Source organism: Medicago sativa, chromosome 7 (genome assembly GCF_051527215.1).
Source record: "Medicago sativa cultivar Bolivia chromosome 7, Bolivia_mono, whole genome shotgun sequence".
Lineage (NCBI taxonomy): Eukaryota > Viridiplantae > Streptophyta > Magnoliopsida > Fabales > Fabaceae > Medicago > Medicago sativa.
This window is the reverse complement of record NC_140755.1, coordinates 36,097,322-36,117,804: the sequence shown is the minus strand read 5'-3', so window position 1 is coordinate 36,117,804 and position 20,483 is coordinate 36,097,322. Positions and strand designations below refer to the sequence as shown.

At 35.6% G+C, this 20,483-nt stretch overlaps 1 protein-coding gene across 1 annotated transcript; it reads left to right on the top strand.

Moving 5' to 3' along the window:
• The first annotated feature begins 13,556 nt into the window (after nucleotides 1-13,556).
• On the top strand, nucleotides 13,557-13,898 carry LOC146905959 (uncharacterized). Its single transcript, XM_085728689.1, has one exon. The coding sequence runs from the start codon at nucleotides 13,557-13,559 to the stop codon at nucleotides 13,896-13,898; it is 342 nt and encodes a 113-aa protein (XP_085584815.1).
• The last annotated feature ends 6,585 nt before the right edge of the window (nucleotides 13,899-20,483 follow it).

Genomic DNA, 20,483 nt, shown 5'->3' with positions numbered 1-20,483 from the left:
ACTTGTACTTAACATAATCATGCATGAGTTCATTCATAATCATAAACATAATCATAATATACATAATCGCATATAAGTTCATTATTGTTATGTTAGCGTTGAACAAACATTCTTTATCTTGGTTCATTTTACGGAGAGCCCCGGGTGGAGTAACCCTGAGTACAATCCCATACATGACCGATGTACGTACATCGGACTCCCTCGGTGTCGTGCGGGTCCCTTGCGGCTTGAACCGTTCCCCTTGAGTCGAGAACCTCTCGTATCCCCCTGACGAGGATAACAAGAGACACGAGCACCGCCATGCAGTTATAATCTTAGTCTTAACATCGCGGAAGATTAAACCTATTCATACTTGTGTGTTACCTCGGAACCTTGATCGATCCGATTAGCGGTAAACACCTACTTGTTCATACTTGTTCGTGGACGTAGAAATATTCTTCGCATCTTAACTTACATAAACATACATGATTAACTATCTAATTCTCGACAACTAGTCGAGGCTCTAGTTCATTCCCTTTCTTGAAGTATAACTTGCTACCTGTTCAAGACTTGATATATCTCTAACATGCCATGCTTTACTATACAAATAAATACTTGCTTCACATTACAAGAGACTAGTTTAAGGAAAACCTATGCCTTGGGGACTAGTTATGAAGGGTTCACATTATAAGAGTTTGCATGAGCGAAGAACCGAACCAAGGTAAGGCAAAAGGGATGAGACGAGCGAACAGGGCAGAATGCCACCATTCACTCGCCTCGTGAGTGAGCTTACTCGCAGTGGCGAATAGCTACTCGCCTTGGCGAGCTTGGGGGCGAGCAACCCCCCCATTCGGCTCCTCATGCTCGCCTCGCGAGCTCTGTACTCGCAGTGGCGAGTTAGTGCAGTTCAGCACCTGCACAAAACCTGTTTTAAGCCAAAAATCTCCATCACAAAGTAACCCAAGGCATATAGTGTCTCTAGTAATCATAGGAAACCTGTAAAACAATCATAGCACAAGTATTTGCAAGTATAATAAGCTTGGCATGAAAAGGGGTGAATCATATCTATGTACATATGTTGGAGTAAGCCCTAATAGCCAATCTATATTGATTGGGTTTGGCTTTGTATCATGATATTGATATAAATATATATATTGTGAAAATATAAATTATAAGGCGTTTCTTTATTGATTTTGTTTTGTTTCAAAATAATAAAGTCCCTAGAATAGTTAGTCCGTTTAATGGAACATTAAGTATAACTTAATTGTGAGACCCCGTTAAACATAAGGAAACTATTCTAAAAGTATCTGTAGTCAAGCTTTATTGAGAAGTGGGATATCATTAAAGCATAGAGACTATTATGTGGGTAGACTACTGATGATCACATCTCACAGATCATGGATAAAGAGTTATCAAGTCTTCACATAGATATAAATATTAGGAGTAATATTTATATTGGATTGACCCACCGTGAGAATACTACATAGTAAGTTATGCAATTGTCATAAGATATACTCACAATGATAACAGTGTATATCGCTCTTAGACCTGAAACCACTATGATCCCTAGATGTGGACTCAAGTGCTTTGTTGCCATTCTAATGTTGTTTGTAAAAGGATAACCATAACGTTGGTTGATGGGTACTTGATGAAGCATGCTGAGGGACATGAGTGTCCTAGATGGGATTTGTCCCTCCTCATAAACGGGAGATATATCTTTAGGCCTCTTGATGAAATATGACTGTAAAATTGCATGGCCATGCCGAACTAAGTCAATATAAGATATTGGACTTATTCGTTATTCGGTATATTTCGGAATCAAGGAATATAAACATTGATCTATACAAGGGTGACAATATCTATGCCTTGGGATCAATAAAGATATCGAGACAAAGGAGTAAGTGTACACATGAGTATTATCATGGAAAGGTTTCGTCAGATCACTTGACATTCTTGTCACTTGGGTAGCAATGATGTGTTGCTAGATACCGCTCATTGTTTATAATATTAAATATTAGATTTAATATTATTGCCAACGTGACTAGAACCTATAGGGTCACACACAAAGAACAGTCAAAAGAGAAATATATAAGTATGACTTATATAAGGGGTGCGTTCAGTAAATAACGCTAATTAGTTAGCAAAATTACTAAGCTCGTTGTTGGGCTTACTGAAGCCCAATAGTGACTTATGACTTGCAGAGCACACTAGAAGTTCTATAAATAGAACTCTGGTGCTGAAGTTTTTGGTTACATGTTTTGAAGCAACCCCTTTCTTCTCTGCACTTCCAATTCATTGGCTAGCACCGAGTTTTGGAGGAGCATTGTTCGTGTGGACTTACTAGAGGCTTTGATGCTTTGCTTAGCTGTGATCGAGATTCCAGTTTCCAGTTCCAGCTTTCAAATTCCACAGTTCAAGGTAACAATCGAATCACTGATTCATGTTTGAATTTCGTAATGATCCAAGGAATGAAAATCGAAAATTTTCTGCTGCTTCTACTTCATTCTTCCATTCGATTTTCCTTCAACATAAACCCTAGAAATATAATTTTCTCACAAGCATAAACATGACTTCCCAAAGGTGGGATCTAACTAGGAACTCACCTAACCAATGTCTTGCTATTCCTCAAGCTTTAAACTTCAAAGCTTCAAACCCTAGCTCTTGATTCACCCACAACCATGGCTTTATCTCATCAATCCATCTTCAAATCATCTTTCCCTTTGTTGCCTAACCATGAGGAAACAATAGCTTGCACAAGTTCATGCTTCAACTCCCAACTTAACCAAAACCCTAACTTGAATCTTTTCTTAGGTGGAGAAGTAGAAAAATCAAACAAAACCAAGCTTCCATAAATTTAAGGGATCATGATGGGGCTTTGTATAAACTTGTCATGGAAGAGAAGAAAATATCATGGAGGGATTGGTGGAGAAGAGAAGAGGAGGGCGTGTGGTGTAGAGAGAAGGGAGAGCAATTCCCAAAACCAAAACCTAGAGAGAGAAAGAGCAATGGATAATGAAGAAATTTGGGCCAAAATCACTTAAATACCCCTCTTGCGTGAAATTACTTAAATACCCTTCGTCTTACACGTGTTTGCACGTCTCTGGTACTTAACCCGTGACTGTCTGACATTAATATTAAACATTTCCATCATACTTATTTTCCATAAACATTAATCCTCTGACACGATCGACTGGTAATATTTCGATACTGACAAGTGGGATATTACATTCTACCCCCCTTAAAGAAATTTTGTCCTCGAAATTTAGAAATCATCTACCAACCATCGCAACTAAAACTTGCCTTCTTCGGTTTCTGTTAAATAATATCTGATCATTACCCAATTCGAAGAGCTTCGAAGGATACTTTCTTATCAAATTAACATACTATCTTTGTTTTAGTCATACACTCTTGATATAGTTCAATGTAAGCTTTCTTCATTTACACATGTAATTTATCCTGTTTTCTCGATCCGCATAAATCCAAACATAACCTTTTTAATCTTAATATATTTCTCAAAATCCCTGAGTCATCTTAAAATATCATGATTAAAACTTACCCTTGTTTCATGTGGACTGATTATTTCAATTCCGTAACCTATCCGCTTAACATTAATCATTCGGAGAAGTGGCTTATTAATAACTGGAACACTCAGGATTTTCCCTGCAGCGCTCGTTGCATCATAGTCATCTTATCGTACATACACATAGTCCATACTTAGTCTTTCTTACCATACCTTGTGACTCATATTTCCTACTTACTTTGGTTATCTAACAATTCTCTCATCTCATCTTGAAATCTCAGGAAATCTTTCATTTCTCATTGCATCCATATTCATGGCAACTCTTATAACTTGACATAGAAAAGCGAAATCAAATACACCGATACGCTTGACATCCATTAACTAATCTCTTAATTCGCAAAATCCTGAGTCTTTCATCTTAACCCAATTGTACTTGAATACCTTCCATAACACTTATTTATCCCATATAACCCTCTGAAGAACATTGTTGTTCATTTGCCAAACTTACTTTCCATGGCGTTTCATATACTTCCAAGTGTCACCTCTTGTTAGATAATAACGATACTTGTTCCAAGATATTGCTTCATAAAAATTTAAATATTGATATATGGGTTCTTGGAACGGATAAATACATGTCAAAAAAAAAAAAACTTCGTATCCAAGTCCCTCAATATCCATCTCTACTTTAGGAGTTTTAAAATCATAGTTCGAAATTATCTTAGCAAATATTGTCATCATTTAACAAGTTTAGCACTTGTGGGTATGAACCTCATCATGCATAATCCATGAGCCGTGTTTCCTTCCGTGATAACATTCTTAACCTCCAAAAGTAGATTCCTTCCTATTCCCTTGACAATATCCTAGACATACTTTACTGTTTAACATAAATCAGGTAGGATCGTTGATTCACTTGACAATATCTCGTTCTCTTGTTTCAAGAACACTAAACTTGAATCTTAGGAACACCGTATTCGGATACTAGTCACATAATGTTATCTTCTCCCGATCGACACCTCTTCTTCATAACCGGTTATCACACTTGATAGCTTAATCATTACTTTAAGTTGCAAGAAGAAACCTTCTGAACCTTACATGTATTCCTATTGCCATAACACATACTCTTCTTAGCCAACTGACAGTTCTTGCACTGGTTCGACATCACCGATTAGGCAACCCGATTACTTCATATGTAGTGATTCTAGTCTTCCCTATCTTACTTGGTGGATACATATCCATAATACCTTTACTTAGCGTTTTCAGAAACTTCTTATTCGTCTCATAATATTCTTACCAAAACCGTGTTACTACACTTGACTTTTCTTACCATTCCTCTCGAAAGTTCTTACTATCATACTCACGGCTCCGTAATTACCATTAAAAACCTTGCTGACCATTTCCGTTGCACCACTCTGATTCCCACCTGTTGCCTTTAACCAATACTTTAACTCATTGAGACGAATAAAACTTCACATTTCCTTCTGCCCATGCTACTATCTTATCAAATCTTCTATGTTGTAACCAACGCTACAACCTTGCACCTTTACCACCTTGCGAGATTAAGTCTCACGGTAGGTTTATCATGTGCTCGCATTACTTTCCTTGCGGATATATTTTACATACGTATTAGTTGAACTTATCTCCTGACATAACAATACCGTACTTAAACTCGTTCTCAAGCAATCTTGACTCACGGTGCACATTCACGTTGCCACATAATTACCATGGTAGACTCATCATATACTCATACATACCTTTCTTGAACATCCAACATTACATCTTCGTATTCTCACAAGCTATGCTTTGCTTAATCTTACTAATGCTTGTTCATTAATTTTCCTTTTTAACAAAAACTTCATAAATTAGCACACGATTCATTGGCGTTGATGTTTTCTTTATCTTATATAGAAACATTGTGAATCTGGGTAATAGTCATTACTATAAAATTTTCACTGAACGAGTTGATAACACAACAATGCCATCAACTTGCTCCAGTGAGTTTAATTTACTCTACTCGAGTTATAACTAACCGGTACCTACAGAATTCCATTTTAGTTTCAAGAATTCCAACTCCAATCACTCATATGCATATATCTTTTCTAAAACCGTGTAAACTTCATGATTCAAGCCCATTCTTAACTTCTAACACATTAACTTCTAATGTTACCTTGAAACGAAATCGATTTCGTTAATGGTTGTCCATGTCTTTCCATTAAAACTTTAGGATATAATGTGCATTCGATACTTGGTGTTTCAAGGAGTTTTTATTGTGTAAAACATCTCGAAGACAACCCCCCAATATCTAATGCAGTCCCTAGAGACGAACTGACGGTTTTCAAGAAAACTGAAGTTTCGTCCCCAAGTTGGATATTAGCGAGTTTCTTCGATTCCATGTTTTAAGAGAAAACTAACTTTTACATAAAATTCTTATTTCACAAGTAACAATGCACATTATCTACCCTTAACATTATAAAACTTTCCATAATATTTGCAAGACAAGCATTAACATTAATCAACACAATTCTCGGTACATCAAAAATTGTCATTTTAATCATAGTAACACTTAACCTAAACTTTTACTTCTTCCACTATGCATAAATTATCTCATAACTTTGTCTCCTCACGCAACCCTTCAGACATCAAAACCTTATCCACTCTGGGCATTCACATCTTGAACCTCATTCACATACCTTTAACCCTGAAAACTTCCAAATTTCATCAACATATGTCGACTTCTTCCTATCTTGCAACCTCGTACCTACATTCCAGAGTATTTATTTCTTTTCCATAACACAGTGTTGCTTCAACAACGACTCTTACCGAATCTCCCGGTCACTTTTAGACATTTCAAAAATCTTCATTTACGGGTATATAAAATATATATAACAACTTTCCAAACGTTGTCGGATCAATCCATCTTAACATGACCTTGCATTCCTGGAGAAATCAAACTTAACTGGATTAGCTAACCGGCCACCATCTGGCACGGTTAGACTCTTACTATTCTTACTCCGAGTTTCTACCTTCTCAAATCATCTTCATCACATACTTCGTTCCTCCTGGTCCTATTCAACTCTCAGGCATCCGTTCTAACCGTCGAGTGTTAAATTGAGTTGATCAGGCTCAACTAACATCAACAATTAAAACATTTACCTGGAACCCAATGGTCCCACTTCCTTAGTTGTAACTTACTGACCCAAGGCACAGTCTGAATCGACCTGCTCTGATACCAAATGTAACACCCATACTAGACGTATCTAGAAAGTCTAGCAAGTGCGTTAATTTAGTACTGGATACATTAAAAATTTACAACAATAATACTACTTTGAATGAATACATTACACAACTAAATGTGTTCGTACATAAAAATACAACTCAACTTGTCCAAATATAATAGGTACATCCTTGAACGTCCATCTCGTGATTCGCCGGTACGAACGAACACTTGTCGAATCATCCATTCGGCAACTAGCTTGATGTCCAACCTGTTTATCAGAAACAAATAAGGATTGGGATGAGACTTAATGTCTCAGTGAGTTCCACTTAATCCTAGGCTATAGGTAACCTCAAGGGAAACCTACGGTCACCTCGTGTCTACCTTACAACCTGACGGTTGATTATACGTGTGTGGGGACTTGCATGCTTAGACGGTTGTGCATACTAGGACCGTCATATAATCATCTTACTTGTTATAGGTTTACTATCATCATATGTGTTATGGCGGTCAAGGGATCCTAGGACCGCTATCTCATGATACGTTAAACGCATCAAGACTACACTTATCATATACATGACACCATTCCTAAGCCGGACGATTAGGGAAACCTAGGTTCGTTATCAGCATCACATTCCTTACTTAACGTGTACTTGTACTTAACATAATCATGCATGAGTTCATTCATAATCATAAACATAATCATAATATACATAATCGCATATAAGTTCATTATTGTTATGTTAGCGTTGAACAAACATTCTTTATCTTGGTTCATTTTACGGAGAGCCCTGGGTGGAGTAACCCCGAGTACAATCCCATACATGACCGATGTACGTACATCGGACTCCCTCGGTGTCGTGCGGGTCCCTTGCGGCTTGAACCGTTCCCCTTGAGTCGAGAACCTCTTGTATCCGCTTGACGTGGATAACAAGAGACACGAGCACCGCCATGCGGTTATAATCTTAGTCTTAACATCGCGGAAGATTAAACCTAATCATACTTGCGTGTTACCACAGAACCTTGATCGATCCGATTAGCGGTAAACACCTACTTGTTCATACTTGTTCGTGGACGTAGAAATATTCTTCGCATCTTAACTTACATAAACATACATGATTAACTATCTAATTCTTGAAGTATAACTTGCTACCCGTTCAAGACTTGATATATCTCTAACATGCCATGCTTTACTATACAAACAAATACTTGCTTCACATTACAAGAGACTATTTTAAGGAAAACCTATGCCTTGGGGACTAGTTATGAAGGGTTCACATTATAAGAGTTTGCATGAGCGAAGAACCGAACCAAGGTAAGGCAAAAGGGATGAGACGAGCGAACAGGGCAGAATGCCACCATTCGCTCGCCTCGCGAGCCAGCTTACTCGCAGTGTCGAGTAGCTACTCGCCTTGGCGAGCTTGGGGGCGAGCAACCCCCCCCATTCGGCTCCTCATGCTCGCCTCGCGAGCTCTGTACTCGCAGTGGCGAGTTAGTGTAGTTCAGCACCTGCACAAAACCTGTTTTAAGCCAAAAATCTCCATCGCAAAGTAACCCAAGGCATATAGTGTCTCTAGTAATCATAGGAAACCTGTAAAACAATCATAGCACAAGTATTTGCAAGTATAATAAGCTTGGCATGAAAAGGGGTGAATCATATCTATGTACATAAACCCTAGAAATATAATTTTCTCACAAGCATAAACATGACTTCCCAAAGGTGGGATCTAACTAGGAACTCACCTAACCAATGTCTTGCTATTCCTCAAGCTTTAAACTTCAAAGCTTCAAACCCTAGCTCTTGATTCACCCACAACCATGGCTTTATCTCATCAATCCATCTTCAAATCATCTTTCCCTTTGTTGCCTAACCATGAGGAAACCATAGCTTGCACAAGTTCATGCTTCAACTCCCAACTTAACCAAAACCCTAACTTGAATCTTTTCTTAGGTGGAGAAGTAGAAAAATCAAACAAAACCAAGCTTCCATAAATTTAAGGGATCATGATGGGGCTTTGTATAAACTTGTCATGGAAGAGAAGAAAATATCATGGAGGGATTGGTGGAGAAGAGAAGAGGAGGGCGTGTGGTGTAGAGAGAAGGGAGAGAAATTCCCAAAACCAAAACCTAGAGAGAGAAAGAGCAATGGATAATGAAGAAATTTGGGCCAAAATCACTTAAATACCCCTCTTGCGTGAAATTACTTAAATACCCTTCGTCTTACACGTGTTTGCACGTCTCTGGCACTTAACCTGTGACTGCCTGACATTCATATTAAACATTTCCATCATACTTATTTTCCATAAACATTAATCCTCTGACACGATCGACTGGTAATATTCCGATACTGACAGGCGGGATATTACATTGGCACCCCGAGAGACCTCCATCCTATGCCGCCAAACACAGAAACTTCATGTAAGAGGAATCCCATGAATGGAATAGATGAATAAAATGGGGGCTCTAAAAACCTCTTTGGACATGACTTTATAAATCGTGTTCACTGATATACAAAATAAATTTAAGTTGTTTTCTTAATTTTCATAAACTATAGACAAAAAATTAAATATTTAATTGAAGCATAAACCAATTCACTCTCATATATACTATGAGCTCAAAAGATACTAAAAAATTAATTATAGAAATTCGATTATAATTAAATGTCAAAACAAAGAAAATTAGAACAAATATAAAAAGTTATACTAAATTTTAAAATCCATTAGAAATTAATTTATATGCTTAAACTATTATGGTCAAATGTAACAAAAAAAAATATTAAGGTAAAATGTGATATATCTCTTCAGACCTTATTTCTATTGAAATATTATCAAATTTACAATCTAAATTAATATGAATTCTCTTATTTTTTTTTTATATAAACTAATATTAATCATAGTCCAATTGCAATATTTTAAAATACTTAAACCACAAAATTTTGTAATCACACTTACAAAATTATTATTGTCTTATTTACAAAATGATTTTAAAGATAAGTTTAAATCAAACCCGTGGGTAATATACCTTTTGATTTCAACTTTCAATTCTTTTGTTTACAACAACTATCCATTTTTTTGTCGCTAACTACACTATATTCATAGTTACCAACACTACATATTAATTAAAATAAATTTAAAACCTCAAAAAAAAAAAAATTTAAGCATGTAGGCTTGACTGAAAAATATGTATCTTAAACTGCATTTTGCTTATGTGTCACTTCACCAACGTCTCCCTGTTGTAACTAATCTCCCATACTTATGCCATGTGGCTCTCTTTTGTTCTTAATTCTTTACTGGCCATTCTTTACTATATATTTTTCATTTCCCATCAGTTGCAAAAACACTCCATTTACTTCACTTTATGCAAGTAGCACAATGAATGAATTATAATCCATTTTATTAATATTAAGCGGTTACATTTTAAAATTATTCATATTCTTAATCAATCCTCTTACGCACACAAGTTTACTATAAAGCTCCTCATTTTTATGTTGCTTATGTCATCCTTTTCATTTCTTCTTCCATTTCATTTTTTGATAATTTTGATTTTCTCTTCAAGCTTCGTGTGTGTGTTTCTATTTCTATAATTTTTTGTGTTCTCTAATGGATATTTTTTCTTTGATTTCACTGACATAGGCTTTGGAAAAAGGGAGAGTTTTGTTGAAAGGACACTTCATATATATTTTTTTAAGGAAGAACACTTCATATATGAAATGGTGGTTGTATTTTTTTCATTGAAATTAAAGTATTTTTTTCATTATTATATTTTATTTAACATTGTTATGAGATAAGAGTTCACTAAACATGTGGAAGGAAACATATCAAAAATGCATAACAAATGAATTTTTTTATTCATTTTTATTCCAAGCCAACATGTTGTTGTTCCTAAAACTATTAGAGATGTTGCCTTCTCAATTAATTGCCATAAGATGGAGGAAGATTTGGATGGAGCAAATATTGTGAAATTTTACTGTAAACACATTGAGACAAGGAATCATTGTATTAGAGATCAAGTAAACAAAGGAAGGCTAGAACCGCTACATTGTCCTACTACTATATATGAATCAGACGTTCTAACAAAAATTATGAAGCATGACAATTTTGACGAGGTGAGGAACAAGATGGGTGTCACATCTTTGGAACATCTATCTATCTATATATCTATTTATATCTTCCTCTCTTTGTAAACTAAACTTGACTCACTCTAAAGCTTAGAATTGTGCATATGTGGCACCTCTAAAAAAAAGCTTAATTTCTACTCTCTAATTATTCTATCTTTTTTTGGTGGTGTCCAGGGTTCGAACCCTTGACCTCTAATTATTCTATCTAATAAACTAGTCTAATACGCAACTTCTCACATTTATTTATTTTTTTGAAAAAAACTTCTCACATTTATTTTTTTTCATGATAATGCTAACTCAATCATACAGAGTACAATGAGTTATGAACTCACTCTAGACAAAAAATAACAAAGACGTTACGTTAATGAACATAAACATCATTGTTTTTCTATAGCCATGATTTAAGAATCTAATGACAACGGTTTATGCACCTAAAAAATATTCAAACATTTCATAATTTCTTACACCATCATCATTGGATGTATCTTTTAGCATTACTTCAATTATAACCTACAAAATGGAAAAATTTAAAGCGTACTTTTTTTTAAATTCTCACTGATCACCCTTTATAACCACAACTTATGCCACATTCATTTTCACTCAATTCCAAGATGTTTCCACCATGTCTTCCATTGATATCAATTTCACAACAAACACTTTTCCACACTTTTGTTGAAAATTAGTTGGTTATAATTTTAATTAAGGGCTATTGTATAAATATTGATGTTATTATTTTAGTTTTGGAACATCATTATCACTTTCTTCAATCAACTCTTGGATGATACTCTTTAATTTTGTATGATTATATATCGAAAAAACACATTATTTTCTTAACAAGATTGATGTTGTTTTTTATTTTTAGAGAGAACACATTATTTTTTTAACAAGATTGATGTTGTTTTTCTTTTAATTTTGGTTTCAGGTTCTATGCATAACAATTAGAGAGAGCATTTTAGAGCTTTGTTACAACAAAATCACCTAAAGAAGTTTGAGCAATTGGTTTTATTGGCAAAAATATGGTGCATTTGACATATTAGAAACAATATTATATTTCAAGGTATGGTGGATAATGTGCAAAAATTGGTGGATCAAATTAAAAATATTGATCAAACCCGTGCAACGCACGGGTTATATACACCTAGTTTTCAATGTAACCACAACTACCTTTGCAAATAAGAGATTTTCTTTTAACAAAATTCTCCTATTTCCAAAACCTGCACATACTATATATAAAAATCAAAAGAAGGAATTCCATTGTAGAAAATGAAAGAGGGAAGTATGAAAATAAATATTTTGACAGAAGTGAAGTATGAAAATGAAAACTAAAGAAAATGGAAGGGAGAGAAAGAGACACGTGAGCAGTGGCGGAGCCAGAATTATTATAACGTCTGGGCAAAAAAAAATTGCAACACATTCAGAGGGGTTTACATAAGAAATTGCAAGCAATTAATAAAAAAATCTAAAGAAATTGCCCAATTTATAGGGGTTTATATAAGAAATTCAAAGGATTTTACATAGGAAATTGCAAAAAATTTGGGCTAGAGCCCAGGCAACTGCTCAGACTAGCCGGGCCTTGAAACCGCCCCTGCACGTGAGTAGTGGTTAGTAATCAAAGGAATAAAAACAATTAATTAAAAAATGTAATTGAAATGGCCTATACAACACTATTAGCTTTTTACATGCAAATTAAAAATGAGTAGAATAGCAACAACTAAGAAATGTAACCGATTATCTCAAAGTGAAAAGGTAACCGATGGATTTTTTTTTTAAATAGACTTATGATGTATTAATCATGCAACATGCACAAAGTCAAATTAATGGAGAGTTAATTCATAATTTATATGGGAAATGAAAATGAAAATGAAAAATGGCATGTAAAAAAAACATGTATTTGAGCAAGTGTCAATCTTCGAGCAAAAGTTAAAAAAATTGGGAGTTTTTATAGAAGGACACGTCAGCAAAGTGTAGCTAGAATACATGTAGACGGATATGAAATCTATTTATAGAAAAATACAACAACTTGGGGAATAAGCATCAATGACTTAAGAAACAAAAACAATATGGCCAATAAGTTGATAATATGACCCAAGAACTCAATTGTTATATGGACATCCACTTATAATATTCATAACACTACTAACATATGAAAACTGATGTTCACATTTAAAACAATGCGAGAAAACACCAGTAAATGACCTAAATGCCCTTCGGTAGTAAACTGCAGAAGGAACTAACCGACGGTAGTTAACTGTCGTCGAGTCCATCGGTAATTAAATGTCGATGCGATTTCTGCTACAAATTGCAGGCATAACCAACATTACTCTCTCATCCATTATCACTCTCACAACTTAAAATCTCTCTCAACTCAAAATCTCTCTAAAATCTTATCCAAATTTATTCAACAAAATCACAAGTAAGTAATCATAATGCTATTAACATACATTTTAGTTGTTATAATTGTTTTTCTTTTTTTAATAATTTTAGTTTTAGGTTGATTTATATTTTTTTTTTTTTTATAATTTTAGTTTTTGTGTAGATTTAAAAGTATGATATTATGATTTATTTGTATAGTACATGTAAGTTGATTAATTTTGTTAAGATGTTTGCATGTTTATGTTATAGATATGAGTTTTAGGGTTTATGTATAATTTGCACTCCAAGTGTTTGATGAAATGTTTGAATGAGTTTTTCATTGATTTTTTAATTTCTTATGGTGTATATATGAAACAATGGACAATTTGTTCAAAGCTCAAATTTGTTTCAACGGTGGAAACCCTCGTTTGTTCAAGGTTCGGGTTGATGTCACGGTAAAGGATCTGAAGGATCAATTGAACGAAATCAATCAAGGACTCAACCCCAAAGACACAAGGAGGGTGGAGGACCTTCAGTATGCACGTCCCGGTTATTTGCAGACCGAAAAGATAATGCTGACAGATGATGACTGTGCGAGGAGCATGTTCTCCAGATATTATCAGGAACGCATGTTCCCGAGGATTGAGATGGAAGTTACGTTGCTGAGATCGCCTGATGATATTCTCAACAATATGATTATGCCAGAAAATTATGTATAGGTAGTATCATTATTATGTAATGTCTTTATTTTGTTGGAATTTAAGTTTAATTCTTGTTAGTTTGCACAAAATGTCGGCATTGAAGTGTCTTATACGGGTCGAGATTTGCAAGCTTCTTTGAAAAGTCAAAGAATGAAGAGAACACAACATGTATTTTACAAATCAACTTTATATGTATTCACATCAAATTCCTTTGAATAGGATGAGTGTGGCGTATGAGAATGCACCTCATTCCTTTACGTCCCTACTCATCCTATATGAAGGGATTAGATGTGAAAACCTATAAAGTTGATTCGGTAGAATGCATGTGTTTTTCTCTTCATTCTTTTGAATTTTCAAAGGACGCTACAAATCTCTACCCGAAGTATAAGATACTTCAATGCCGACATTTTCCGCAAACTTTCAACAATTTAATTTAAATCCAACATCATGATGATACCACATATATTTAGAGATAATTTAATGTAATGTAGATGAAATAAAATTGTGTATTTTTTGAATTGATTGTGTGTGCTTGTCCAACTTTATTAAAATTTATTCAACACACAACTTTATTCAAAACACAACTTTATTCAAATTTATTCAATTCCAAAATGTGTGGCATTTCAAAAAAACTAAAAAGAAACATCCAACAAATCAAGACATTGCAAGCTATTACATTTAATCATCTCCCTCGTTGCTTAAGTCAATTGGGTTGTCCTCGACAGTCCCTGGGGCACTTGCTTTTGGTTGACGATCGAAATAACTTGTCCTTCTGCTACGTTTCATCTTGTTGAATTTGTACACGGGGACCTTCGCCTTGCTTTTTTGTCTGGTTCCTTCACATTCGATTCCGTGCCATTTCACAGTTGATTTTTCTTTCTTCTTCTCACCCTCCTTTTTCAACTGAACATCACCCTGATTCTGAGAGATATCTACACAATGCAAATATCAGAGATCAAAACCTACACTAATCATGTAACACCCATACTAGATTTATCTAGAATATTTAGCATGTGCGTTAAACTTAGTATTGGACCATTAAAATTACAATAATAAAAATTTCTTCTGAACAAAATATAAAATTACTTGTCTATACATCTGAAATAGTACCACCGGCGGGTACAAAATACATGCAAATGACGAATTACATAATTGTCTAGCTTCTTCTGCTACTTCATCAAGAACCATCCTGCTTGCGAGCCACCTGTGCATCTGGAATAAAATAAAAGAGATTGGGGTGAGACAAGATGTCTCAGTGAGTTCCACCTATCCTAGGCTATAGGCAATCTCGGGGAACCTAGGATCGCCATCTGTTTCTAAACTCAATCAAATTTGGGTTTATACAATTTTATCATACAAAACTGAGCGATAGGGGGATAACTAGAATCGCTGTCTGAAATATTAACATGATCCTTATCATAATGTCATATTCTTATTTATATTCATAGTCATATTCTTGTACATAAACATAATCATAATCGGTGATATTAAGTTAGAAATGTTAGCATTGAACATACAATTAATCTGAATTGATTTTACGGAATAATCCCGAGTGGAGTTGTAACGCCCTATTTTATTATTTATTTAAGATTTTTTTTTTCTTTTTTATTCCCTTTCACATACGAAATCAATTGATATTTTTTGGATTTGTATCGAGTTTAGAGTCCTTTTTATAATTTAATTGATTTATTTGATGAGTGATATTTTTGTTGTGTGTTAATATATATTAGTAGCCCCTATTTTATTGTTTAGTCGAAGAATATAATTAATTAGAATTATGAGACTCTGGGGGCAGAATTGGAAATAAGGGAAAATAAGTAGGTTAAGGATTTATATAAAGGAGAGAGTCAGAGTTAGAAAGATTAGAATACGTGAAAACTATTTTTGGGAGAAAAGGGAGAAACCAAGAGAAGAGAAGAGTCAGAGAAGAGAAGGTATGTAGAACGTTGCACTTAATCAATCTAAGGTAAGGGTGGGATTAACTTTCTCTAATTTTAGGTTGTATAATTCTGAAATTGAGTTTAGCATGTCGTTGTTTGTGAATTTGTGAATTTGGGAATTAGGTTTTGATTTGGAATTGACTATTGAAAAAGTAGATAATTCAATGAATTCATGATTAACTGCTATTGTTGTTGTTGAGAGATTAAGATTCAAAAACCAAAGTTTGGCTAATTGATTTGAGAATTTAATCATATGAAGAGTGATGCAATTAGAAAAATTGTGTGAAAAGTAGTGTTTGAATGTTAGGGTAACCCTAAGTATTGTTTCATATCAGTTTTGGATCATAAGGGCTCTTAAAGTGGACATTTAAGGCAATTTACAAGCACTCACGTAACTCAAAAACGTAGAATTTGAGCACATTGCAGCGCTGCGCTGCAGTAAGGGAGCCTAGCGCCCACAACCCGAGAGCTGGCGCCTCAGGTGCCTGTTCCTGGCGCCTAGCGCCCACATATGGGTGTTTTTCACCCATTTATGTTCCGAACTAGGTCTTGCTGTAAACATGAAAGTTTTAGATAATTTTGTTAGCTTTCCAATGGCTTTGGTTTGACTTGAAAATGATTTTTGGTTTTTGAGTTATGATGAAAATACTCCAAGGAGGTCAGCATACTCTGTTTCCTGTTTTTGCGTCTTTTTCTCATGTTTCTGTTTCAAATTGGTCTTTGGTATAAACATGAAAGTTGTTGATAATTGTGATATCTTTCCAGTAGCCTTGGTTTGACATGAAAATATGTTGTGGATAATTTATTATGTTTTTCAAAGATGCATGATGAATTGTTGATGTTTAAATACGATGTTATATGATGTTGTTTATAATTGATGAATTATGATATTATGATGCGAAGTCGTTGTTGTTGTCGTTGCCGCTGTTGTCGTCAATGTCGTTAAGGTTGTAAGTTGTTGTCCTTGCCGCTGTTGTCGTCAATGTCGTTAAGGTTGTAAGTTGTTGTCGATGTCGTTGAAGTTGTTGGTTGTTGTTGAGTCCATGCATCATCATTAAAGTTAGGGGCTTGATGCCCTGTTGAATGCATAGTCATTCATATATAAAGTTGGGGGCTTGATGCCCTGTTGAATGTATAGTCATTCATATATAAAGTTGGGGACTTGATGCCCTGTTGAATATATAAAGTTGGGGGCTTGATGCTCCGATGAATGCTTAATCATTCATACCACGTTAGGGGTGGCAAAAAAATCCGTGACCGCGGGTATCCGTGGATAAAATCCGTCATGGGCACGGGGCGGGTAGCTAATCGGGTATCCGCGGGTATAATAAATTGGTATTTAACTACTCGTTACTTTATGGGCACGGACACGGATTTGATGTTACCCGTGCCCGCGGGTATCCATACCCGTTAACATATTAAGTAAATTACTAAAATACCCATGCGTATATATATGAGTTTGGTGTGTAAGAAAAAAAAACCTAGTTTATGTGTGGCGCTCAAATTTCTTTCTCTGTTTTTTTCTCAAAATTCGTTCAAACATTTATGTTAGGCTTTTCTGGCTTTTATTTGGAGATTTTTATGCTCTTTGGATATTTATTTGGATTTAGGATGTTTTTATCTTTTATTTTACTTCAAGAATTTGCATGAATTATGTAAGAATCATATCTATTATGGTATGATGAATTTGCTTGGGATTATGTAAGAATCCTGATTTTTGTTGGATTATAATATGGATTATGAAATTTGAATGTAATATGTTATGTATGGATCTTTAAAAGTTGAAGTTTGTAGGTAATTAAAAGTTGAATTTTTCTTTGTACAAAAAAAAAATTCATGGGTACCCGCGGATATCCGTGGGTATCTAAATACCTGTGGATTACCCGTATAGAGATACCCGCACGGGTATGCGGACGGGTACGGGTACCATATTTATCCAAACGGAGTGGGGACGGATATCATACTACCCGTACCCGCGGATACCCATTGACATCCCTATACCACGTTGAGAGCCTATGCTCTATAAGTTAGGGGCTTGATGCCCTGATTGGTAGCACATGCATAATACGTTGTCAAGTTGATGTAGTTTTCGTTGCATTGTCGTTGATGTTGGGTTGTCGATGCTGTTGTCGTGTTGTCAAGTTGTCAATATAATTAATGAGTTGAGAATGAGTAATTATGTGTAGCATTAACGTTGTATAATTGTTGTTTATGTTGTTAAATTCTGTTGATGAATTATATGCTTATTATTATTGAATGTGAATCTCACCCCTTCTGTTTGAATGTTGCCTCTATGTGGGTAACATGCAAATAACCAGGATTAACTGTTGATGTGAGTTGACTCCCTCACGTGTCGTCTTAGGGATGCTCTGATACGTAACGGGATGAGGATCTTTGCATTGCTTCCTTTTGTTACGTGTCTTTATGATTTATGTTGATGAACCATTGAAATGGAATGTTTAATAAGTTGTTTATGATGTTGAGGCCTTTAGCGCCAAGTATTTGTTTTTAAACTTTTAAGAATTTTTCCGCTGCGACGTATTCGAAATTATTGACAGCAGTTGTTTCAAATAAAGAGTAGATTTTAACTCTATTTATATTTTGAAGAACGGAATGTGACATCCTGTTTGTGATGAACTCTGATTTATTTTATAATATTTATATGTTGGGAAAACGGGGTGTTACAATTGGTATCAGAGCAGGTTGGTCCGTCCGGCCAAGAAGTTGAGTCGTTTGTGTCGTGTGACGGTTGAATACTGACGTTGTGTTTTTCTAATCAATGGTTGTCGAAACTCCAGCTAAGGGTACGGTGACTATTTCTTTAGTATGCTTGAAGTGTCCTTTGTCGATATTTGATAGAGATTTTGCAGTTGATTTAGTCTGTTTGCCTTTGAGTGGAATGGATGTGATACTAGGTATGAACTGGTTGGAGTTTAACCATGTTCATATTAATTGTTTTAGTAAGACGGTGCATTTTTCTTCTGCTGAAGAAGAGAGTGGAGCTGAGTTCTTGACTACTAAGCAGCTGAAGCAGTTAGCGCGTGATAGAATTACGATGTTTTCCTTGATCGCGTCCTTGTCTGTTGAGAATCAAGCGGTAATTGATAGGTTGCAAGTTGTGTGCGAATTTCCAAAAGTTTTTCCTGATGAGATTCCTGATGTGCTGCCGGAGAGGGAAGTTGAATTTTCGATTGATCTTGTTCCGGGTACGAAGCCTGTGTCTATGGCGCCTTACCGTATTTCGGCTTCTGAGTTGGCCGAGTTGAAGAAACAGTTAGAGGATTTGCTTGATAAGAAGTTTATAAGACCGAGTGTTTCACCTTGGGGAGCGCCAGTGTTGCTGGTCAAGAAGAAAGATGGTAGCATGAGGTTGTGTATTGATTATCGGCAGTTGAATAAAGTGACAATAAGGAATAGGTATCCACTTCCAAGAATCGATGATTTGATGGATCAGTTAGTGGGTGCACGTGTGTTTGGCAAGATTGATTTGAGATCGAGCTATCATCAGATTAAAGTGAGAGATGAGGATATGCAGAAGACGACCTTTAGGACACGTTACGGACATTACGAATATTCAGTGATGCCTTTCGCTGTTACTAATGCACCGGGTGTATTTATGGAATACATGAATCGTATTTTTCATGCTTATTTAGATCACTTTGTTGTTGTGTTCATTGATGATATTTTGATATACTCTAAGTCTGAAGAAGAACACGCAGAGCATTTGAATATTGTTTTGCAAATGCTGAAGGAGAAGAAGTTATATGCCAAGTTGTCAAAGTGTGAATTCTGGTTGAATGAGGTGAGTTTTCTTGGCCATATTATTTCTGGTAGCGGTATTGATGTAGATCCGTCTAAAGTTGATGCAGTATCACAATGGGAGACTCCTAAGTCGGTTATCGAGGTTAGAAGCTTTTTGCGTTTGGCAGGTTATTACCACAGGTTTATAGAAGGATTTTCCAAGTTAGCACTTCCGTTAACTCAATTGACTTGTAAAGGTAGAGCTTTTGTGTGGGATGTTCAGTGTGAGAACAACTTTAATGAATTGAAGCAGCGGTTGACGACGTGTCCGGTTTTGATTTTACCAAAGTTCGATGAACCTTTTGTTGTGTATTGTGATGCGTCCAAGTTGGGTGTAGGTGGTGTGCTTATGCAGAATAACAAGGTAGGGGCTTATGCATCGAGGCAGTTGAGGATTCATGAACGAAACTATCCTACTCATGATCTTGAGTTAGCTGTAGTAGTCTTTGTGCTTAAGATTTGGAGACATTATTTGTATGGTTCTAGATTTGAAGTGTTCAGTGATCATAAAAGTCTGAAGTATTTGTTTGATCAGAAGGAGACCATGTATTTTTGAGAGTCACTCCAGTGACTGGTGTGGGACGTGCATTGAAGTCAAAGAAACTGACCCGAGGTTTATTGGTTCGTATCAGATATCAGAAAGAATTGGAACAGTGGCGTACCGAGTGGGGTTACCACCGCATCTCTCGAATTTGCATGATGTGATTCATCTGTCGCAACTTCGGAAGTATGTTTCGGATCCATCTCATGTGATTCCAAGGGATGATGTGCAAGTTAGAGATAACCTTACGGTTGAGACCTTACCAGTAAGAATTGAAGATCGTGAAGTGAAGAAGTTGAGAGGCAAGGAGATACCTCTTGT

Coding starts and splice junctions, on each gene's coding strand:
- LOC146905959 (XM_085728689.1), top strand. CDS start 13,557: ATGGACAATTTGTTCAAAGCTCAAATTTGTTTCAACGGTGGAAACCCT.